This window comes from Capsicum annuum, chromosome 7, assembly GCF_002878395.1.
Source record: "Capsicum annuum cultivar UCD-10X-F1 chromosome 7, UCD10Xv1.1, whole genome shotgun sequence".
Classification (NCBI taxonomy): Eukaryota; Viridiplantae; Streptophyta; class Magnoliopsida; order Solanales; family Solanaceae; genus Capsicum; species Capsicum annuum.
In genome coordinates this window covers 30,763,706-30,789,936 of record NC_061117.1, presented here as the reverse complement: position 1 = coordinate 30,789,936, position 26,231 = coordinate 30,763,706, and the positions used below count along the sequence as shown (strand labels likewise).

The 26,231-nt window shown below is 37.0% G+C and overlaps 1 protein-coding gene across 1 annotated transcript; it reads right to left on the bottom strand.

The window, feature by feature from the left end:
• Positions 1-205: 205 nt before the first annotated feature.
• On the bottom strand, positions 206-20,118 carry LOC107877753. The gene is made up of 4 exons (XM_047393946.1): positions 19,966-20,118; positions 6,490-6,905; positions 3,227-3,357; positions 206-2,219 (listed from the first exon to the last, which is right to left on the bottom strand). Exons 1-4 carry the CDS (start codon positions 20,116-20,118, stop codon positions 2,041-2,043), a joined length of 879 nt encoding a protein of 292 aa, XP_047249902.1. The 3' UTR covers positions 206-2,040.
• Between the last annotated feature and the right edge of the window lie 6,113 nt (positions 20,119-26,231).

The window sequence follows — 26,231 nt, the reverse complement described above, 5'->3', positions numbered from 1 at the left end:
AGCCTTTAACTATGTGTTTATTGTTTAGATTATTAAGTCATCATCTTTGTTTTCTTTTGTATTCATGAAACATATTTTCCAACACTTCATACTTTCACTTTTAGTGAGAAACTTTTGTTGCCAAATAATTATGTCATGGAATGTTTAAGACCCTAAGTTTTAAAAGTGTTATAACTACAATTATTATGACATTGTAACAAAGGTATCGGAGAATTACTTGATGATCTTGTTTCATAAAGTGATAAGAATATATACACATACATAGACACCTAACTATGGAAAGAATCAACAAAAAGAAAATCCTATAGATCTAATCCTATTCCTATAATTATGATACAATCCTTATAATTAAGCTAACTACATATTACAAGAAATTTTCAACGCTCACTCTTAAATTGGAGCATAGATATTAATCATATCCAACTTGTTACAAAGGGAATAAACTCGAGTCCAACTCACTGCCTTTGTGAGCAAATTCACTAGTTGCTCGTCTGGCGTAGCTAGTTGAAATCAAGTTGTTGAATCTCCTCCCGAATAAAGTGACAATCAACCTCAATATGTCTAGTTCTTTCATGATAAACTGGATTTGAGGCAATATGAAGTGCAACTTGATCATCACACCAGAGTTTTGCTAGCATATGATGCTTCAACCCAATTTCAGTCACAAGATGATGTATCCATATAACCTCACACGTAGATTGTGATATAGCTCTGTACATATTCAGTACTGGATTGAGATGCAACACTTTGCTTCTTACTCCTCCATGCTACCAAGTTCCCTCCAACAAAACACAATAGCATGTAGTGATCTTCTATTAATTTTGAAACCAGCCCAGTCAGCATCTGCAAAACACTCAATACGAATATGATTGTGATTGATATACAATATGTCAAGTCCAGGAGCTCCTTTCAAAGTAACATAGAATCTATTTCAAAGTTGTCCAATGGTTGATCGTTGGTGTGGACATGAACCGACTAACAACACTTACTGCAAAAGCAATATCTGAACGAGTCACAGTGAGGTAGATTAATCTTTCAACTATCCTCTTGTATCTCTCTGGATCATCAAAAGGGTTGCCATCATCTTTCAAAAGATGCACATTGGGAACCATAGGAATACTGTAAGATTTGGTTGTCAACATCTCAATTTCTGCAAGTAGGTCAAGAATATACTTTCTCTGAGACGGAAGAATTTCCTTCTTGCTTCTATTTACCTCTACTCCCAAAAAGTATTTCAACCAGCCTAAGTCCTTTGTATGAAATATAGTATGAAGAAAAGACTTTAGGAAAGAGATCCCCTCGAAATCATCTCTTGTGATGAAAATGTCATCAACATAAACAACAAGAAGGATAGTGCCAGCTGTAGATAGTTGGTAGAAGACAATGATCGCATTTGCTCATTTTCAATCCAAATTTCTTAACAACCTCACTGAACTTGCCAAACCAATTACGGGGACTATACTCAAGCTGTACAAGGACCTTTTCAAATGACAGACTTTCCTATACTTTCTTTGAGCAATAAAATCAGGTGATTGCTCCATATAAACTTTCTCTTGAACATCATCATGAAGGAACACATTCTTGATATCCAGCTGATGTAAAGGCCAATTCTCAAAAGCAGATAAAGAAATGAACAAGCAGACAAAAGTGAGGTTGACAGTTGGAGAGAAAGTGTGAATAATCTACCCCATATGTCGAAGCATATCATTTAGCCACAAGCCTGACTTTAGGTCTTGCCACATAGCCATCTGAATCAACTTTGACTGTGAACACCTACTTACATCCCACTGATTTTTTTCCGTTAGTTAAATCCACTAAATCCCATATGTGATTGTTCTCTAATGCATGTATTTCCTCAGCATCACATTTGACCATCCGGGATGATAAGAAATATCTTTCACAGGTTTAGGTACATAAATAGAGTTTAGAGAAACAATCAATGCACAAAATAAGCGATCATAGGAAACAAATTATCAATAAAATATGTGGATTTGCAAGTCTGCATACTTTTGCAAAGAGTAATAGAGAGGTCAATATTTTCTAGAGGATCAGGTGGAGTATGGTTTGATGGCAAATAAACTGGTACTGGTAATGTATCGTTGTTCTCTCGTCTCCTCGAATAAACTTGAACAATTGGTGGTCTTGCTGGAACAGGTGTTGAAGGTGCAGTAGTTGGCCGGTGCTCACTAGAATAACTAGGAATGGAGGAATAGCATCACCTGATTGCACAACACAAGTAACTTGATAAACTAATCACTCATCTTCTTTCTCCTGACTTGTGGAACTGGGGGTATAAAAGAATGGTATAGTTTCTGAAAATATCGCATCATTTGACACCAAATATTTGTCAAGTTCTAAGGAATAACATCGATATCCCTTCTAAAGACGAAAATAACCCAAGAAAACACACTTTTATGTTTTAGGATTCAAATTGACAACAAATACTCGAGCATCTCGAACATAACACGTACTTCCAAATAGCTTTGGTTCCACTGAAAATAATGACTTGTTTTAAAAAATAATATTGTAGGCACATTACCACCAAGCACAGGTGATGACATGCGATTTCTCAGAAAACAAGTTGTAGAGACTATATCGGTCCAAAATTATTTAGGAACCTTACTTTAGAACAGAAGTGTCAGAGTTGTCTCAAAGTAAATGCCTATTCTTCCACTCAGGAACTCTATTTTGAGAAGGTGTATCAACACATAATGACTGATGGAAGATACCCTGATGTAAGACTGAAACAACTCTGACATGTATTCTTTAGCATTGTCACTCCTTAAAAAACGTATTGAAGCATTGAATTGAGCTTTACCTTAGGCACAAAAGGCACAAAAGGCACAAAATGAGTAAACAATTCAGAGTGACTTTTCATAAAATAAATACAAGTTATCCGAGAGAAATAATCTACAAAAATGACAAAAGTACTTATGTCCAATTTTAGAAACAACGGGACATAATCCCCATCAGAATGAATTAGATTGAAAGCTGGAGACAAAGCTTCTTTAAACAAGGTAAAGAAGGATGTCCCAATCAATAGTGTGCTTCAAATAGAGACAAGACACTTGAGTAGGCAACAAATCGAGGCTCAGATTCATCAAGGATATAGATCACCAATTACACGTTCTTTACCAATAACCTTATGCGTCCCAAGATCACAAAACAAACAATGATTGGGAAAGAACAAAATACAACAATTAAGATCTCTAGTAAGTTTACTTACAGAAATTAGATTGAAGGGCAATTTCGGTAAACTTAACACATGACAAGGTAATAGAAGAGGTAGCTTTGATGGTCCCAGATCCCACAACGTCACATGTTGACCCATCATCTACTGTTACCTGTGAGGGTGTTCTGTATGATTGGAAGATAGAAAATATATTAAGATTACCCGTCATGTTATCTGTAGCACCTAAATCAATCACCTAGTTGTCGACATGCCTTTTTAGAATCAGCAAGGTAGTAACTGAGGTGAATTCTTTAAGATATTCTCGATACTGAGAGAATTCTGCAAACTCATCTGCCGAAACCAAAATTGTCTTACCCTTTTGATTTGTAACTGTATTTTCCCCTTTCTAATTGTTTCTATTTTCAAACTCAAATAATCAAAATGCCGAGATAGGAGAAGCCAACAAACAATCAAGCAAAAAGACAAAAGTCAATACCGATAAAATAATTGAAACAGAGGCTGAAATTCCAAAGTTCAAACAAAGTAACAGGCAATAAAGGAACCAATAATGAAGAACCAACAATATTTATGGGATATTGAATACAAATCAATAATTGCAACAGCACAAAATAAAAAATCAGATCTAAATCGTAGAAAATAAAGGGGAAAATGAACCTAGCAGTGAGGAAAAACCCTCCAAATGGCGCCTCAACATGAAGGAAAATTTGGGGTACCTGAAACTATAGATTCAACACTAGAACAGTAAACCCTGACCAATTTTGTCGGTGCATGCGTCTCCACGTGTCGGTGCGTGAAAGACAGTAGAGAACTTCAAGTGGCGCGTGAAGGCCACTAGCTTAACACCAGACATGGACAATGGACGGTACGATCGAAAACGATGATCCGCCTCCTTCTACTATGGTGGTGACTCAAACTGATTACTTAATAGTGATCTATTAGAAGTTCGAATATACAGAAGCCGACAAACTGAAATAAAACTGATACAAGATCACGAGCATAAGCACTGATACCATGTAACAAAGACTTCTATATAGAAAGGAGAGTTAAAAGGACAACCAAGGATAGATTTAAAATTTCAAATTTATTTTAATAATTAAGAGTATTTTCTGTATTTTATATATATTTTATTATTGTAATAATTATAGAAAAATATTTTTTCATGCTTTTATTTGTCGCGGCTTATTTTTCTTTCAAAAAGCGGGATTCAATGTGACAATTCTTTTTGGGATGGATTAAAGATTGAAGAGTTGTCACCTAACAAATTAAGGTGCGTTAGGGCACAACCTATGTTGCTATTTAGTCTAGTTCACCAGAAGTTCGGGTAAGGGTTCAAATTACCACAAAAGAAAGGTGTTAAGCACCTTTCGAGGTCCACAAAGTTGGTTCCCGATCGAATTCATACTTTACGTGGGAATTTTATATGATAGACAAAGGTCACCTATTTTATAAACTTAATGTAGCTAGGTGATAAGGTAATGAATTAAAAAAAAAATGTATTTAATTATTTCTAATTGCTAATTACCTAAGTGAAGATAGAAACAAAACAAACAATACAAATCAAATGAGCGAGGAGATAGAAATGACACAATTAATATAGCAAAAGGGTTGTCTATATAAGGAACCTAACTAGCCCAAACCAATAAACATATAAAGTAAATAGACGAGAAAAAACAAGTTCAAAAGATCGGACAAAGAATTTATTTTGTTTTATTCGAATCAGTACCCAACTTATTAATCATTACCCGGCCCATCAACCAGCAGCCGGATTATAAACAGATGACAGTGTTGTATGTCGCATTGACGAATTATACTTGGGTAATCATCATCTCCGAATGTCTACCCACCCCCACTTAGGTTGGTTGTTAAATTTAAGAGTGTTCTAAAAAGAAAAGACAAAACTAATGTCTCTAAAATGTCTACTGTCCCAGCCTATCGTCCAAGAGGCATTGGACTTTTCTATTTTAATTTTGGGGTCTAGACAAATAAAACTAGGTATCCTAGTTAGACTCGAAGCGCGTAAAACACGTTGGACACCAAGTAGCACATAATAATCTCGATTAAGCCTCTTGATTAATTAAGAAATTGGTTAAAGTGATTAGCATGCTAAAGCAAATAATTATTTATTTTTTGTAATTAAACCTGTAGGCATGATATCTAGGTGACACAATTGTTTATATGATGAAAGTTAATTGTTATTCATTTCAAGACAACGTCGTAATTTTGTTAAAACAAAAATATGCCAAAGTTAAATAAATATGTTGGGAAATGATAACCGTTAATTCTGTTATGCAAAAAATAATCAAACATGTTATAAATTAGTAAAAATGCTGGAAATTAATTTTAGAATACTAAAAAACGAATTCACATGCTGAAAATAATTAACATGTTGCAGCCTACCATTTTTTGTTACTGAAAACATTTATTACTTCGGAAAATTAACAAAAAAATTACTGAAAATTTATCAAACATGCTGAACATTATTTTAATATAATTGAAAATTCATTTTATATGCTGAAAATTCATTTTAATATACTGAAAATTAATATTGGTATGCTGGAAATTACTGAAAATTAATTTTAGTTTGCTGGAAAAATAGTTTTATATGCTGGAAATTAATTTAAATATACTGAAAATTAATAAAAGACCTAAAAACGTTGAACATTAATCTTTTATACTATCGACTGAATTAGCATGCTTGAACCCAAATTAACATGTCAGAATGTTAATTAAAGTCCTAAAAACAGGATTTCTAGGTGACCAAGTAATTTTGTTATTGATCCTAAATTAAAAGTTTTACCATGATCAAACAAATAAATAAAGAGATCTGTCCAAACTTAAAATGGGTAAGAGAATCAGCAAATAGACACAAGATTTTACCCATATAATATGAGTAAATTAGTATAGAGAAAAATCCTAACTTATCATAACTTTCCCAAAATCAAGCAATCAAACCAATTAGCTGTGAAGCTAGTTCAAATCATACCATAATTAGTTACCAAAGCAGTTCAAATACACATAAGAAGGCCATCACAATTGGAATTTAGAAAGACGGGAATAAACATGTCAAAATTACTTAGATTTGAGAAAAACTGTAATCAAAAGTAAAATTAGGGCTCAAAGACGGTTCACGAAATTACGGTTTTTCAAATATGTAGGTTCATAAACAAGCATTCAATTGCGGTAACTGAGTCAACATTCAAAGTCGAATCTCACAAATTGTAAATCAAAGAATTCAATTCGGGTAATTCACAAACAAGACGAATAAAATATGTAATTAGGGTATTATGAGATCAAACCCGATAATAATCACAACTTTCCGGCAAAATTTTGGTTGGGAATAGTATCGGCATCGACTGGTGAGTCTCTTCGGCGACTGGTCAGTTCGTTGGAGCGTACGATGCGGCGGCAGCGCGGCTGGGGGAGGCTGACGAAGGTCTTTCCGGCTGAGACGGGGCAGCGGCGAAGTTGGATTGCTGGTTGGAGGCGCAACGCTGATTTGGGGTTTCGCCGGTGTTGATGGTGGTGCGGTTGAGTTTGTGGTCGTCCGCGGGAGTAAGCCGGTGGTCGCAGTGTTTTTGGTTTTAGAGAGTGGGAGAGAGAGAAAGGGAGGGTGGCGGCTGAATGAGGGAATGGTTTGGTTTCGAGTCTTGTGTGTATAAAAGGGAAGAGGGGAAAACTTGGTCTCAGCCGTTGGATCAGTTTTGATCAACGACTAAGATTTAAAGTTATGAAAGATTTAAAATTGAGTCAAAATATATAATAATAATAATAATAATAATAATAGATAATGTATTTGTAAATTGTAAGCCTGCATATTTATGAAAATGATTTAATAAATATTAATAAAATTATGTAAACTATTATATTTGAATTAATAAATTATAAAAAAAATAATAAAAATTAATAAAATAATTTGTATATTTATCAATCATGAATGTGACACGCCAATATCTATTTAATACAAGAATAATGTGTGAAAAATATTAATATTTGAAATTAAATAATTTTAATAAATAGCAGCCTAAGAATACATCGGTAGGTTAAAATTGTGTGACAACACTACTTCTCTACCACATGTGAATATTTATTCATACAAAAACATCTTTTCAAGTTTCTATTTTTCTACCACATGTGAATATCTATTAACATGTCTATTTTATTTTTATTACATCCCACTTAGTAAAAAAATATTTAAAAAATAAATATAAAAATGTTTTTAAAAGAAAGAATTTTGTAAATCTTATTAATTCATTATTTTTATTGATACTTAATGTCTAAATAAATAACGATACATAAAATAGGATGGAAGAATTATTGCTCTATCATATAAATATTTATATCCATGTGGCTATTGTTTTCGCCACATGGACATTAAAAGACATTTCAAGATGATGTTTCTAAAATTAAATTAACTAAAAAATAATAATAATTGTTCTATCACACAAATATATATCAAGGCCGTTATTGTTTTCACCGCAAAATTAATGACACCAACTTTTAGAATTGATATTTCTTCTCTAAACTAGACTAAAAAATAGATGACTCATGGAATAAAAAGCCAAAAGACTCTTCATATTACCCAAAATAAACCCTTCTCTCATCACTGTTCTCAATTCTCACATATCTGTGTGTATGTAAATTTTTTGTACATTCTCATTCAATTTTTTTGGATATTTATTTATTTATTCAATAAGGATAATTTTTATGTTTTTTTTAAGTAGACGTTTTTTGGTTGAATGGATAACTTTTATTTAATTTCAGCATGTGTTTTTGTAAAAATTTACCTGTATTATGTAATTGGCTTTTGAAACTGTAAAACGCAGATAATGTGATACATCCTAAGTCTTGTTTCTCAAAACATTCACAGCTACTGTCTAAGTTTTTTCGCGTTCATAGTGCTTTAGATTAATATATGATGCTTTTTTTCCTTCTTCATCTGAGGCTTTATAACTAAGTTTATTTTTTAGCTAAGTTAGATTTTTTTAAAAAAATATATATATTCCAGTGATACCAAACTTAGATATGCTCATCTTTTAAAAGAAGATTCTAAAATATCACAATAATACCTAACTTTAAGATCTAGTCATTTTTTCTTTACAATATTTTACATATTTATTTCAAAGTTAATTTAATATATACATCTTGAAACTGTCTGTTTTGCAGTTTCATCTCTTCGGTGGTAGTTATTTATACGTCCGAGTATATATTTGACTGTGTGGTAAGTACGACTTATTGAATTTTTTTATTTAATTATAAATATTTTTCTTCATTATTTAATTATAATATAAAACATGAAATGATTATTTTTCTCTGTTAATGAGTGTCTCTTATATTTTGTTAAAGCCACATGTGTCGCATAAATATGCATAAGTATAATTATTACTTGATATGGACGTGTAATGAACTTTTACTTTTATTGTTCTTTTTTTCAAGAATTCATAAAAATATTTGAGCCACAAAAATGTCATGTAATAGAGATTCTAAAACTGATCAAACTATCGAAAAAACAAATGTTGACAAAAATACTAAAAGTCATGAATTATATAGATTGATGTCTCTTGAGAAAAAAAAAGTCTTTTTGCACATCGACGAGCAAGAAGAGCAGAGCTGAAAAGACAACGAGTGTCTGAAAGTTCAATGAACAAAGATTCGACTTCTGCATCAACATTCAGTTGTATTAATGTTTCTGCTGAACAAAGATATCTTTTTAAAAAGGAATCAACAATTCCATCAGAAACAGGTAGAGATAAATAGAGTCATTATTAAATATTACACAAAAGCTATTTAATAATTTTATTAATAATAATATTATACCCTAAAATTAGTATGTCCTCATTTTGGATTTTTTAGTTGCAGGGTATGGTTACATAGAACCTACTTACTTAACTATTGTGCCATTAGAAATGAGTTATATTAAACTAAAAGATGTTCCAAAATGTCAATTCTGTAAAGCAAAAAGATTTGAATTTGAGTCGCCTGCATTTTGTTGTAGCAATGATTCTATTCAATTAACTTCACATGAAATTTAAATAGAATTGAAAAAACTTTCTAAAAAAAAAACAGAGGAATCAAAATATTTTCGAACTTATATTAGAACATACAATAACATATTTGCGTTCACGTCTCTCGGGGTATCTTATGGAAAAAAAAAGTTAGTAAAAAAATAAAGGTATTTATATTTTTCGGGTTCAAGGACAAATGTATCATTTCATTAATGACCTGATTCCTGCAGATCAAAAAGGCAAAAATTTGCAGCTATATTTCTTTAATAGTGAAAATGAAGTAAGAAATCTAATGACATGTACAAATAAATTAAATGAGTTTATCGTTAAAAATTTGATGGATATACTAAAAAATAATTCATACTCAATGTTTATAAAATCTTTGATTGATGTTTCATGACTATCTAATTTTTATATTGCACTTAAGTGTGATTCTGATTTAGATCAACGAATATATAACTTACCGACTGTAACAGAAGTTTAAGGCATATAGGTTGAACAAGATATTAATAATTCTATTACTACGCCACATATCCAAATATATACAAAAAGTGATTAAAGTCAATTGGTAAGTTATTATTATGGTTGTTATGATCCATTATAATATCCTTTATTATATTCATATGCTCAAAATGATTGTCATTGTGGTATTAAAAAAATTAAGCATTCCTCTAACACATTTATACAAATATATTGTGAGCAAGAACAATTACTAAATGTAATGCATATGTCTTCAATTGATAGACTTCTTAATATGGAAGCTGAAGTAATGCAAAAAGAAAAACGAAAAAAAGACACTGTCTTTTGTCGTGAATATTATTGTTACAAATTATAAATAAGAGAAGATGTAAATATAATCTTACATTCAGGAAGATTATTTCAACAATACATAGTAGATGAATGGATAAAAATTGAAAGTCAAAGATTAGACTTTGCTTCTTTTAATTAAGATTTATTTAGAGTAGATATATTAGAAATTTTTTTAGATATTTTATGTCGTAGAGAAGGAGAAGCGTCAAAAAAGGGAAAACAATGCATACTTCATTTAAGCTTTATCTGAGGCCCATGGAATATGAGAGGCGGTATATGGATGCTATTGCATTAGTACAAGATTTTGAAAAACCTGATATATTCCCGCAACTCTTCAAAACGTATGCCAATTGTATTAAAAATAGGACAAAGTCCCAACCGTTTCGGCAAAGGACTTGAAATTTGGCCATGCATGTACACCCCATCGCGTTGGTGGTAGTATTGACAAGAGCAACACTATGCGTCGAGATCGCGTCGACTCACTGGAATTAGCCTCCAAAATTTTGGTTAAGCGTTGAACGTCCCTTTTTTTTCTCATATTTTTTGTAGTGTATTTTCAATGAATTGCAAGCCTTTTTATCATTAATATATTACCATATTCAGCTCACAAAGCTTCCTACATAATTGCACACCACATATTAAAAATCAAAACAACACAATATCCTCAACGATGAATCAAAACAAGAGCTAAAATAAGGCTAATTCACAATGATCATCACTTATTATTCCACCTCTTAACTTAATCAAGTTGCACTTTGCACATTAGAAACAAGTTATTCCACTCATAATTACACATTTAAAATATTTGGAACAAGTTAAACACATTAGAATCCAACGAAACCAACTAGGCACACATCTAGCTCAAGCTAGTAACACTAGTCTTTCGGGTTGAACTCTAAATAACTTAATTAAGTACAAATTTATTTAAAAAATACGTTGAATATTATAAACACACACTTCGATACTTATATACTTATTTATATTATATTAACACATAAATCAAATGAATTATTCTCAAAACAAGGCTAAATAGGTTAGAATAGTGACGCTAGAATGTATAAATACACCCAACATCACCCGGCCTCCTTGGATGTCCTGGTCGATTTTCAACCCACAACACGCTCGGACCCTGGTCCCACCCCCAGAACCATGGGTTATAACACACTGATTTGGCATCAAAATGCCCCATTCGTGCTGTTTTACCCGTTTGACCAACCTAATGGCCTGGCCGACTCCAACGGCCCAAACTACGCCGCTCCCTAGCTTCTCTGTCAAGTCCTGATTGATTTTTGGCCCACAGCACTTCCGAACCTCAGGTCCACCCCTAGAACCGTGGGCTATATAACACCGATTTGGCCCAAAAATGTCCCATTTATGCTGTTTTACCCGTTTGACCACCCAAATGGACTCCCCGACCGCAATAACCCACACTAGGCTACTCCCCAGCCTCTCTGTTATGCCCTGATCAATTTTTGCCCTACAGCATGCCAGACACCGGGCCTACCCCTAGAACTGTGGGTTATAGCAATATCGATTTTGCCCGAAAATGACCCATTTAGGCAATTTTGCTCATTTGATGACTCAAATAGCCCCGCCGACCCCAACGACCCTTACTAGGCTGTTCTTCATCCTCCCTGTCATGCCCTGGTTGATTTTTGGCTCACAGATCACTTAAAAATCGTGCCGAACTTCGAAACTGTGGTCTATAACACATTGATTTGGTCCAAAAATGCCCCGTTAGTGCTATTTTGCCCGTTTAGCCACCCAAATGGCCCTGCCAACCCCAACGGCCTCTAAAAGGCCACTCCCCAGCCTCCCTATCATGTCCAGGTTGATTATCGACCCACAACACATGCGGACCCCAAACGCACCCCTGGAACTGTGGGCTATAGCATACCAATTTGGCTGAAAAATGCCACGTTCGCACTATTTCACCTATTTGATCATCCAAATGACCCAACCGACCCAATCAACCCATACTATGCCACTTCTCATCCTCTCTGGCACGCCTCGTTTGATTTTTATCCCACAACACGCTCGTAACCCTGAGCCCCACCCCTAAAATCGTGGGCTACAACACATTAATTTGACCCAAAAATGTCCTGTTCATGCCGTTTCACCCATTTGATAAGCCAAATGGCCCCGCCGACCCCAATGTCCCATACTAGGCCTCTTCCCAACCTCCCTGGCATGCCCCAGTTTATTTTTAGCCCACAGAATGCTTCGACCTCGGACCCACCCCAGAATCGTGGGCTATAGCATATCAATGTAGCCCAAAAATGCCCTGTTTGCATCGTTTTGCCCGTTTGATTGCCCAAATGGCTCCGCCAATCTAAAAATCCCATACTAGGCTGCTCTAAAGTCTCCCAAGTATGCCCTGATCTATTTTTGGCCAACAACATACACAGAACCCGGTCGCACCTTCAGAACCGTAGGCTATAGCATATCGATTTGGCCTAAAAATGGCCTATTCGCTCTATTTCGCTCCACCGACCCCAACGACCCATACTAGGCCACTTCCCCGCCTACCTATCATGCTCCAGTCAATTTTTAACCAATAACATGCCTGGATCCTGGGCCCACCCTCGAAACCGTGAATTATAGCACACCAATTTGACCCAAAAATACCCCATTTATGTCGTTTTGCCCGTTTGGCCACCCAAATAGCGCATCGACCCCAACGGCCTACACAAGGCTTCTCCCCAGCCTCCCTGTCATGCACCGATTGAGTTTTGACCTACAACACACTCGAGCCCTGGGCCCACCTGTGGAACCGTGGGCTATAGTACACCGATTTAGCCCAAAAAATGTTCCATTTATGCCGTTTTGCCTATTTGACCTCCCAAATATCCCTGAAGATCCCAACGACCCACACTAGGCTGCTCCCAAGCCTCTCTAGCATACCTCAGGTTATTTTTGTCCTATAGTATGCCCGAACCTCGGGTCCACTGATCTGAGGTGATTTTATGCACCTTAGTGTTATTATCCTAGCTGATTTGGCCTTGTTTTGAGGACTAATTGTGTTCTTAATATGTTAATAATAATCTAATTGTGCATCTAAGTTTTTAAATATGTGATTACATTGTTTAAAGTGCTTTCAAAATAAGTTTATACTTAATTTGGTCACTTAGAGTTCAAACGAGAAAACTAGTGTTACTAGCTTGAGCTAGGTGTTGTTCTAGCTGATATCATTTGATTCTAATGTATTGCATGAGTTACTAAAGTTATTATTGTGTAATTATGTGTGGATCAACTTGTTTATAATGTTTAAAGTGTAATTGAAACAAGCCAAGAGTCAAAACAATAAGAGGGAGATTAATTGGGCAAGACTAGTCTTAGCTTGAGTTTCTCGTTCGCCATTATGGATGTTGTGTTTGTTTTGAGCTCTAATACATGGTATTTGATGTTATAGTATGCTTTCTGAGTTGATTTAGATGATATACGAAGGATATACAAGCTGTAAATGAAGTGTAAATAACACCACAAAACTTGGGATGAAAGACAAATGCACAAAGTAAAGTTGGACGTCAAAAATAGAATTCCAGTGAAGCCTTGCGATGGAGGCGTGTCGCGCCCCACACTCTAGTGGAATAAGTGGCGTGTCGCAAGCCTCATTATAGTGGTGAATTTCGACCTCTAGTCCTTAGAAATGGGTGGTGCATCGCGAGGCATATGCTCGAGCCAGCAAAATTCCCCTGCTATTAATATAACACTTTAACACATTATTAGACTCTTTTGGGCGTCTTGGAGCTTGGAGAGGGGCTTCTCAACACTTTAAATAGGGTTTATTGCTTTTACTTTAGATTATTTGTGGATTATATCATGTATTCATTGATCTTGATTATGATTATGTCCATTAGTGGCTAAACGCCCCCTTTCCGATGTTAAGGCCAAGAACATGTTTACTTTCGCTTTGAATTGAGTTTGTTTGGATTGATTATCATACTTAGATTTTTGTTTATCCTTGTTATCATTATTTTAAGGATTTGCAACCCTTAGAATACATATATTGTCGACCTTGTGAGCTCCGGAGGGGAACAGAAAGATAAAATGTGGGGATAAATAGAGATAGGTTCTTATTCTTTTATGGAATAAGGAATTTGAATTAGCGACTAGTATAGGGATATACCTAGAATCCTTGCTTGGTTCACATGTAGGATGACATCTTAATGCATATAAATGGATTATTACATCCCCTCTCAATGTTTTAGTTATAATTTCTAGTTAGGTAGAAGGTTAGAGGTCGGGAGACCATGATCATATGATAAACCCTACGAATCAACAACCAAGATAAGTAATCTAACGAATGATGTTCAATAGCAAAGTATGATTGTTCGTAGTGATTTAGCCCTAATTTCTTATCCATTGATTGTCCAAAGTCTTTACTTTTCTACATAATTTTAGTTTACTTTTAGTTTATAAACTTCTAAAACTCTTTTGGTTATGTTTGTACCAATTTCATCTCAATAGTTAAACTAGAATTGGTTAATTGCTTAACATAAGTCTCTGAGGGATCGATATTCGGCTTTATTTAAGGCCACTGTATTACTTGTTGAGACCACGTACACTTGCATGTGCGCTTCGACGCTTCACCTAGCCCTAGAACTGTGGGCTATAGCACACCGATTTGGCCCAAAAATACTCCGTTCATGCCATTTCACCCGTTTGACCACCCCAATGGCCCCGCCGATCCCAACGTCCCATAATAGGTTGGTCCCCATCCTCTTTGTCATGCCTCAGTTGATTTTTGGCCCACAGCAGGCCCGAACCCCAAGCCCACCCCCGAAATCGAGAACTATAGAACACCGATTTGGCCTAAAAATGCCCTTGTAGCGCCGTTTTGCCAGTTTGACCATCCAAATGGATTCGTCAACCCCAACGAATAGACTATGCCATTTCTCAGCCTCCCTGGAACATCCCGATTGATATTTGGCCCACAACACACCTAGAACACTGGCCCACCCCCAAAACTGTGGGCTATAGCACCCCGATTTAGCCCGAAAATACTCCGTTCGCACCATTTTGGTCGTTTGACCACCCAAATGGCCCCGCCAGATCCAATGGCCCATACTAAGATGCTTTCCATCCTCCTTGGCATGCTCCAATATATTTTTGGCCCACAACACACCTGGAACCTTGGACCACTCCAGGAACCGTGGTCTATAGCACATTAATTTGGCTTGAAACTGCCCCGTTCATACCGTTTCGCCTGTTTAACCAACCAAATGGCCCGCTGACACTAACAGGCCATACTAGGCTACTCCTCGGCCTTGCTGGCATGCCCCAAATAGTTTTTGGTCCACAACACTGATATAGTATGGCAACACGATACTTTCGATGCTTAAAACTACAAATTTCTGTGTGAACTTAGGATATATTATTAGATATGAGACACTTTGGTATATATATCAGGTAAAATAGGTTTACAATAGTGTTTGAACAAAAAAAGAGGAAAAAAACCTGAAAAAGACCTATTTTGATCAGGATACGAGTCAGCTCTTGAGTCATAAATATTTGATACGACTCATAAGTTGAATCATATGCACAACAGAACCAACAACCAATCTAAGGAACCAAGTATGAAGAAGATACAACTCAAGTATCCAAGTTGTAAGTTGGGATACGAGATGTACAGAGCAGTCGTAAGCATAATAGAACCTAAGCTACCATCCAGGAGTTAAAGTCTCAGAAGTATACAAGTCGAACGTCTGAGTACGACTCGTATAGGGAAGTCGTACACAAACTAGTGTCCAGAACTTGGAAATACTAAAGTCACAGGTGGATATGAGCAAAGTACACGAGTCATACACTCAGGTACGACTCGTAAGCTAAATTCATATGCTTAACAGGAAGTTGAAGCCATGGGAGAACAGACACTGGAACAGATATGAGAAGGCTGGGTACGACTCGTATGATGTCGATATGAGTGAAGATCGAGTCGTACCTACTGCCGACATAACTTTACCTTTCTTATTTTTAATAAGATTTTAATGATGTTTTGAGATACTATAAATACCCCAGGGTTTATATTTTATTAGGTTACGCTCTTTTATATTATTTCACATATTATTACATACTTTAAAATTATTCTTGAGATTTTGGGTATTTATTCAGTACAAGACTTTGGAGTTTAATCATCTTATTCTTGTGTAATTGATTTTATGTATTCTTTATTGATGATCATGGTTTCTTGAACAAACATAAGTGGCTAATATCCTTGACTAAGGTTGTAGGAACCCTAACGGATTAACTATGTAGAGGAAGTGTGATACTCATCTGTTCTAGGGCTATGCATGTATCTTAATATTCTTCATGATAATTAATCTCAAGTTGCTGCAGTATCTTGAGATGCTTGTATTCGTTTCCATCCTCACAAGGGAGTTTGCAATTGGGAAAAGAAGTTAAGACTGTGATTTGAGATTTCTACCTCCACCTTTTAGTCCCCATGTCTTATCTAATCACATTATCCCAAAAGGAGTAGTGAACTGAGGTCGTAGCAAGTAGCAACAAGGCGACGCCCTGAGATTTAACTAGTAAAGGGTGAGATTTATCTTTGTACCCATAAGGCGGCTGATAATACCTATCTTGTAGACATTGTATGCAAAACAATAGAATAGTTGGGTTGATCATGAGAAATTTAAGTAGTTGAGAGACCAGGGGGAACATAATCCTAGTGTTCGTTTATTATTGTCTACAACTCAAAAGCACTCAATATTTTGTTACTACTTGCGATTGATACTAAAATCCCCCATTTACTTTCCTATACTACTCATGGATTACATCAAGTCAAACAACTGTTCACATTTTCCTTGTCGGTTCGACCCCAACCTAGTTAGGTTATTATATTTGCAATCGACCGCAATATACTTCAATTCGAAGTATAGTTTTAGGTAACATAAATCACTCCCAAACCCTGAGCCCACCCCTAGAATCGTGGGCCTATAGCACACTAATTTGGCCCGAAAGTGCCCCGTTCGCGTTGTTTCGCTCGCTTGATCACCCAAATGGCCTCGCTGCCCCAACAACACACATTAAGATGCTTCCCAGCCTCCCTATCATGCCTCAATTAATTTTCGTCCCACAACATAACCGAATTCAGGGCCCACCCCTAGAACCGTGGGCTAAAGCACACCGATTTAGCCCAAAAATGCCCTATTTCTGCCGTTTTACCTGTTTGACCACCCAAATGGCCCTGATAACCCCAACGGACCATACTAGGCCACTCTCCAGCCTCCCTGACATGCCTTGATTGATTTTTGATCTATAAAGTCTCTAAACCCCAATCCCACCCCTAAAATTGTTGGCTATAGCAAATCGATTTGGCCCAAAAATGTCCCGTTCATGCTGTTTCACCCTTTAGACCACCCAAATGGCCCTGCCAACCCCAACGACCCATACTAGGTTACTTTATATCCTCTTTAGCATGTTCCAGTTAATTTTTAGCCTATAAAATGCTGGACCTCGAGCCCACCCCTAGATTCATGGGCTATAGCACATCGATTTGGTTCGAAAATACCCATTTGCGCCATTTCACCCGTTTGACCACCTAAATGGACCCGTTGACTCCAACGACCCATACTAGGTCACTTCTCAGCCTCTATAGCATGACTTGGTCTATGTTTAGCCCATCGTATTCCCGAACCCCGGGCTCACCCCCAGAACCGTGGGCTATAATATATTAATTTGGCCTGAAAATATCTCGTTCATGCTATTTTTCCTGTTTGACCCATACTAGGCCACTTTCTAGCCTCCATAGCATACTCGGTCAATTTTTGGCACACAACATGCTCGAACCCTGGGCTTACACCCAGAATCCTGGGCTATAGCACACCGATTTGGCCCAAAAATATCCCGTTTGACCATCCAAATGGCCTCTCCGAGCCTAACTTCCCACACTATGCCGCTCCCCATCCTCTCTAGCACACATCGGTCAATTTTTGACCCACAAAACGCCTGTATCCCTAGCCCATCCTCAGAACTGTGAGTTATAAAAATTAATTTGGCCCTTAAAATGCCCTATTCGCGCTGTTTCTCCTATTTGACCAGGAAAATCACCCCGCCGACCCCAACGACCCATATTTAGAAGCTCCCCAGCCTCGTTGGGAATATTTATGCATTCTAGCATTGCTATTCTAGCCTTTTTAGCCTTATTTTGAGGATAATTTGTTTGCTACATGTGTTGATAATGATATAAATATGCATCTAAGTGTCCAAGTATGTACTTACAATGTTTAATAGTGTTTTCACACAAGTTTGTAATCAATTTGATCATTTAAAAGTCAACCAAGAAAACTTGTGTTACTAGCTTGAGTTATGTGTTTGTTTAGTCTATTGCGTTAGAGTCTTTTATGCTAATGAGTTCCTAAGGTCCTTAGAGTGTAATTATATGGGAAAAATTTATTTGTAATGTTATAAGTTCAATTAGATTAAGTCCTGAGTCAAAACAATAAGTTGAAGATCAATGTGAATTTGTCTAGTCTTAGCTCGTTTTTTAGTCCACCGTTGTGGCTATTGTGTTGTTAAAATATCTAATATGTGGTATGTGGTTATGTAGGATGTTTGGTGAGATGAATATGGTGATATATTGATAAGGTAAAAGCTGGAAATTATGTGAAAACATCACACAAAGGCTTGGAGTAAACCACGAAAGCATGAGATGAATCATGACGAAAGACGATGTAGTGGAGCATGTCACCGCGATTGGGTGATTATAGCAATGGCATGGACAGCGCATTGCGATAATAGAATAATTAGAATTTGTCAATTCTAGTAACTCACTGCGATTACACTGCATCACGAGCTAGTAGCACACTCTAGCGCGATGCAATGACGATTAAAAGCAAAAAACTATGCCCAGCTGGAAAATAACAATGTGGAAACCTAATCCCATTCGGTTTATGAGTTGTCTACTATAAATATAACGTGTTATATTCCATTTTGGACAACTTGGAATGGCTAGGAGTATTGAGAAGGCTACTACAACTTTATCTTAGGTTTTATTCTTTAATTTAGTTACTTTATGGTTTTAACCATTTGTACAATTATTTGGATGTTGATTATGGCTATGAGTGGCTAAAAACTCCCTTTCTGGGGTTAAAGCCAAGAACTTGAGTACTATTATTTTGAATTAATTTCATTTGATTTGCTTATCAATATTGGTTGTTTGTTTATTCTTGATTTAACTATTTGATGGATTGATCACCTGAAAAATACATATATTATCGACCTTGTGATCATGGGAGAGGGAATAGGGAGATCGAATGTAGGGATTTACTGGGGTTCTTATTTCTTTATAAAATAAGAAATTTGAATTAGCATCTAGGAAAGAGATGTATCTAGAAGTCTGACTTGATTCACATGTAGGATGATAGCTTAAAGAACTTAATTGGATTATTACATCCCTGTTCAACGATGTAGTTGTAATGTCCAAATTAGGTAAATGATTAGAGGTCGGGAGACCATGATCATGCAAATAACCTTACAAATCAACAACAAAGATAAGCAAGTTAAAGAATGAAGTTCAACAACATAGTATGATTGTTCAAAGTGCTTTAACCATGGGATTTACTCCATTGATTGTTTCAAGATCTTTACTTTATGCATTGCTTACTTTACTTTAGTTTACACTATTCCAAACTCTTTTTGGTTACCTTTGCATCAAATTAATCTTAGAGGTTAAACTAAAGTTGGATAGTTGTTGAAGCAAGTCCCTGTAGGATCGATACTTAGCTTTTTTTAAGGCCGCTCTACTACTTGGTAGACCGCGTATACTTGTGTGTGTGCTAGGACGTTGTCAAGTTTTTGGCGCTGTTGCCGGGGACTTGAAATTTGGAAACTATTTTATTTTTAGTTTTGATTTTTTTGATTACTTTGGTGCTTTACACTTAGTCTTGGTTTTGTTATTGTAGGAAGCAGGTTTTTAGGTTAATAAGCTGGCAAGGGATCAGGAGTTGGTTCAACCCAGCCCTGAGCCTGAGCAACACTTTTACTAAAGAAGGAGAGAAGCAATCCCTCTCCCTCAAATTCCTTAAATCCAAGAAGTCCAAGAGAATCCTGCTTAAATGGCTCAGGAATAACAAGCCCGCAGGACAGTTTGTGAAGTGGCAGTCCCATTTTTCATAAACTTGACTTTCCTAATTCAAATACTGGCTGTTGGAGGGAACTTCAAGTTAAAGAACAACATGGTGAATCTTCTAATCAATAGTGGATAGTTTGCAAGACTTGTACACGAGGATCCATAAGTCCACTTGTAGAATTTCATCGAGCTCACTGACACATTCATCCCGATAGGTGTGGCTAGAGATTTCGTAAGGCTGACACTCTTTTCCTATACACTGTTGGAGGAAGCAAAGAGGTAATTGAATGAGGAGCCAACGAATTCAATCATGACATGGGATGATTTAGCCCAAAAATTCCTAATCTGTTTTTTTCCATCTGGCAAGACTACGAGACTTCGTAGTGAGATAGTGAGCTCCAAACAGAGGCTAGATAAAAATCTATATCATGCTTAGGAATGCTTCAAGGCTTTTCTTGGGGACTATCCACTTCACCAATAGTACAATGAGGTACTTGCTCATACTTTTGTAGAAGTACTTGATCATAATACAAAGATTTTTCAAGATTCAGCCACAGGTGGTCAAGTATTAGAGTTGACTTATATTGATTTATATATATTATTGAACCGCATAGCACAAGGAAATCCTGAGTGGAATTCATATTCTAAAAGTTCCACGAAAAGAATTATAGGTATATTAGAGGTTGACCAATCCACTGTCATATCTACTTAGATCTCTGCATTGCAAAACCAAATAGGCAGTCTAAAATTAAGAGTAGCATAACCTGCAGCCACAGTCAATACAATCTAACAAGCTATAGGTTGGTGTGAAATTTACGGTAATAGTGCCATTCAGTGGCTACGTGTGCTTCCAATCCAGAGTCGATAATGTATGTGGGCAATGCTCAAAGGCCAAATTATGGTAATGCCTACAACATGAAGTGGCAGACTCAACCATTGAATAAGCCTTGGAACACTCAATCATAGCAAATTCAAAAACTACAAGCACAAGAAAGCCAGTCAACTAACAACTTGGAAGAGATGTTGAAGCAGGTTCTAGCTAATCAGACACAGTTGGAAGTAGATTTAAAGAACCAGAAAGTGCCCCAGAGAATCTTAGAGTTGCAGTTGGGACAGTTACAATAAGCATTAAATACCAGGCCTCAAGGTGGATTGCCAGGAGATACAGAAAATACAAAACAAGTCATGGCAATCACTTTAAAGAGTGGTAAAGATCTTCATAGAGAACCATCAAAGACAACTAAGGAGGTAGATGCAGATTTGATCCCCCACAAGTTTCCAAAAAAGTTGCTGAAAATTTGAGAAAGTTTGAGTACTCGAAAGAAAAAGTTGCTAAAGAAGTGAAAAAGATACCACAACTTTCTTTCCCTCACAAGAACAAAAAATCAAAGGAGGACACATATTTTTAGAAGTTCTTTGACACGTTAAGAGAGCTTTATATTAACCTTCCTTTTTTAGATATTTTGTAGGGTATGCCCAAGTATGCTAAGTACTTGAGGGATATGGTGGCTAATAAGGTAAAGTGGTAGGAAGTTGAAACGGTAGCACTCACTGAGGAGTGCAATTTTTTGGTTATTCAAAAGATGCCAAAAAGGCTTAAGGAACCTGGGAAGTTTACTCTCCCCATTCGGATTGGAAACAGCGAGGTAGTTCAGGCACTTAGTGATTTAGGGAAAAGTATCAACTTGATGCCCCTATCTTTGTTCGACATATTTGGTTTGGGGAATCCTAGACCGAGCTTTGTACTTCTGCAGCTGGCAAATGAGATCATAGTCTATCTTGAAGGAGTGATAGAGGATGTCCTCATAAAGGTTGGTAAATTTATTATTCCTATTGACTTTGTTATTCTAGATTTTTAGGCAGATGAATAGGTACCAATTATCTTAGGACATCCATTTTTAGCGATGGGTGGAGCTTTAATTAATGTGAGAGAGGGTATGATCACAATAAGGTTAGAGGATGAAGAAGTGGTTTTCAAAGTTTACAAGCCACTTAACACACTATCCCACTATAAAGACTTATGCATGATTACTATTATTGAAGGGGATAAGTATGGGATGGTTAGTTCGCCAAAGACCTCTTCGGATACCCTCATTAAGCACCTTAATCCACAACCACCTAAACTAGACATGATGCAAGTTGATGAGCCTGAAAGTCTAAAGTTAAAGAAATAGATGAACTTGAGAGGGCACACTATGAATTAGAAGATAGCCTCCAAGGGTGAGGAAAAGGATGAAGGATTTTGGTTAAGTTGAGTTGGGTCGTGCCGCAACACTAAATCAGGCGCTGCTTGGAAGGCAACCCAAGTTAAGTAGGTAGGTTTTGTTTTTAGTTTTTTTGTAGTTTTTACTTCACGTAGTTTTTGTTTTGTTAAGTCACAGGTTGATGGGAAGTCTGAGTACAAGAAATCTGAGCTAAGGAGCATGGCGAAGACTGAGTGTGGGGTCATCGGACCTTCTTGATGCAAAAAAATGCATTTAGCTAAACCTAGAGGCCTCAAGGAGTATTTCTATCTCTTACTTTAAAAGTACACTTTGGGGACAAAGTAGATTTTAACTGAGAGGGGAGGAATTCCCATTTTTGTGCTCAATTTAAATTTTTTTATGTAAGATATTCTTGTTGGTACTATAAGTGACTACATGATGCAAGTATTTTAGCTGTATAAGTATGTTGAGTTGTGCGAACTACTACTTTTGAGACTCCTAGGCTCAAGTTTGTGACATGTGTACTTATTGGCTTAAATTTGAATTCATGCTATTATTTGGTTGTGTATAGGTTTTCTTGATTTTTAGGAGCTGCTACTGGTAGTGTTTTGCACTATTCTTGTTGAGATTCCTATTTCTTAGCGTCTTAGCTGATTATCTGGGTGTGGGTGTCAAATTTCTTGTTGATTGGTTACTATGTAATAGTGTTTTACGTGTGAATATTTTTATTGTTCTTAGTGGGTATTGTTCTTAGTGATTTTGGAGTGTGTTACCTTGTCTGATTACTATTACTTGATTGACTAGCATATCCCTTAACTGTGATAGTATTAGCTCCCAATATTGACTACTGTTTATTAAAATTTGTGTTATATTATTGGTTTTGTTGCTCTCTATCTATTATAGATTGTGTCTGCATCCCTAGCTCCTTTATTGACTTCATTTTAACTAGTGTGCCCTTTTTACCTTATCTTGATCCCCCTTTGTTGCATAGTGGTTGTGATTGAAGATGGTAGAATAGGGTCATGTCATAAGTCGGGGTCAGGGTCAGGAGGTATTGGGTCTGGGTCGGGTCTAGGATCGAGTTTCGGGTTAGGGGATAGGGGTAGTAAGGTTAGGTAGGATAAGAGAACTTTTAGGTTGTGAGTTGGGTCTTAGAACATCGTTACTTTATAGGGTAAGTCTATAGAGCTGGTGAAGATTCTTAGAAAGAGAAGGGTTAGTGTAGCGTGTGTCCAGGAAACTAAATGGGTAGGCACTAAAGTGAGAGATGTGGATGGATATAAGTTGTGGTACTCGGGTAGCGTGAGATATAGAAATGGGGTAGGTATCTTAGTAGATAAATATCTTAGAGAGCAGGTGGTAGAGATAAAGAGAGTTAGTGATAGACTGATGTCTATTAAGTTGTTCATGGGAGGGTTTTCGGTGAACGTTATTAGTGCCTACACCCCGCAAGTAGGTTTGGATGAAGAGGAGAAGAAGGAATTCTAGGAGGTTTTAGATGAGGTGGTGAGGAGCATCCCAAACACTGAGAAGTTTTTCATAGGAGGGGATTTCAATGGGCATATTGGCTCTTTGTCGAGAGGGTATGATGATGTGCATGGCGATTTTAGTTTTGGTGAGCGAAATGAAAGAGGAGCTTCTCTATTGGATTTTTCTAAGGCTTTTGGGTTGTGGATAGCAAATTTGAGCTTTTCAAAGAAGGAGGATCACCTTATTATGTTTTGTAGTTCAGTGGTCAAGACTCAGATAAACTTTTTGCTGCTTAGAAAAGGGGATAGGGCGCAATGTAAAGACTATAAAGTCATACCTAGTGAGAATATCTCGACTCAATATAGGTTGGTGGTGATGGACTTGGTTATCAATAAGGGCCAAAAAAAAGTGGGGAGGCACGACCCAGGATTAAGTGGGGTAGCTTGACTTTGGCTAGTGCTTTAGAGATGGAAGAGAAGTTGAAGAGTATGGGGGCTTGAGAGAGTAGAGGGGGTGTGGATAATATATGGGAGACGACTGCTAGTTGCATTAGAGAAACTGCTAGAGAGGTGTAAGGATGACGAGGAAAGGCAGAAGAATAAGAAGGAGTATAAGGTAGCTAGAAGAGAGGCTAAGTTAGCGGTTACAATGGTTAAGACAACAACTTTTGAGAGTTTATATATAGCTTTAGAGGAGAAAGACAGAGATAAGAAGTTGTATAGGATGGCCAAGGCCAGGGAGCGGAGGGCTTATGACCTTGACCAAGTAAAGTGCATCAAAGGAGAGGATAGTATAGCGTTGGTTGAGGATGTCCTCATTAGAGAAAAGTGGCAGTTCTATTTTCATAAACTTTTGAACAACGAGGGGACAAAGGTTCTGTGTTGGGAGAATTGGAGATATCTGAGGAGGGTCGCAATTATAGCTGTTGTAGGCGTATCGTAGTTGAGGAGGTCAAGGGAGCTATTCGCAGGATGCAGAAGGGTAGGGCGATGGGGCCAGATGAGATTCCAGTTGATTTTTGGAAGAGCACTAGCGGGGCAGGTCTAGAGTAGTTTACAAGGTTGTTTAACATTATCTTTAGAGCTACTAAGATACCTGAAGCGTGGAGGTAGAACACGATGATTCCAGTGTATAAGAACAAGGGAGACATTCGGAGTTGTAACAACTATAGAGGTATTAACTTGTTGAGTCATACTATAAAGGTTTGGAAAAGGGTGGTAGAGTTGAGGATAAGGAGAATCGTGAATATCTCTGAAAAATCAATTTGGTTTCATGTCTGGTCGCTCGACCACTGAGGCCATTCACCTTGTGAGAAGATTAGTGGAGTAGTTTCGAGAGAGAAAGAAGGACTTACACATGGTATTTATTGGTCTAGAGAAGGCATATGACAAAGTTCCCAGGAAGATTTTGTGGAGATGCTTGGAAGCTAGAGGGGTGCTCGTGGCATACGCTAGGTCAATTCAGGATATGTATGATAGTGCAAAGACTCGTGTGAGGACGGTAGGTGGAGATTCAAAGAACTTCACAATTTTGATAGGGTTGCATCAGGGATCGACTCTTAGCCCATTTCTTTTTGCCTTGGTGATGGATGTTTTGACTCGACATATTCAAGGGGGGTGCCTTGATATATGTTATTTGTAGATGGTGTGGTTTTGATCGACGAGACTCAGAGTGGAGTTAATGATAAGTTGGATATTTAGAGATAAACACTTGAATCTAAAGGTTTTTGGTTAAGTAGAACCAAAAAGGAGTACTTAGAGTGTAAGTTCAGTGTTATGTCGCAAGAAGATGGAGTATTTGTGAATCTAGACTCTCCGGTTATCTAGAAGAGGGAGAGTTTCAAGTATCTGGGCTCTATAATTTAGGGTAATGGTGAGATTGATGAGGATGTCATGCATCGTATTGGGGCAGAGTCGTTGAAATGGAGGCTCACTTCGGGAGTCCTTTATGATAAGAAGGTGCCCCCGAAGCTTAAAGGTAAGTTCTACAGAGTGGTAGTCCAGACGGCTATGTTGTATGGAGTGGAGTGTTGTCCAGTTAAGAACTCCCATATCCAAAAGGTGAAGGTAACGAATATGGGAATGTTGCGATGGATGTGTGGACATACCAGGAAAGATAGGGTAAGGAATAATATTATTCGGGAGAAGGTGGGAGTTGTCTCGGTGGAGGATAAGTTGTGAGAAGTAAGGCTACGTTGGTTTGGGAATATGATGAGGAGGGGCCCTGATGCTCCAGTGCAAAGTATGAGACTCTGGCTATGAATGGTTTTAGGCGGGCTAGAGGTAGACCGAAAAAATATTGGAAGGAGGTGATTAGGCATGATATGGAGCTATTACAGCCTACAGAGGATATGACCCTTGATAAGAAGGTGTGGAGAATGCGGATTAGGATAGAGGGTTAGGGGTGGGAGCGCGGTGGTAGTAAAATGGGAGTTTCTGGTTCGTAGTGTTGTGGCTGTAGTTTTTGGGGCTAGTGGT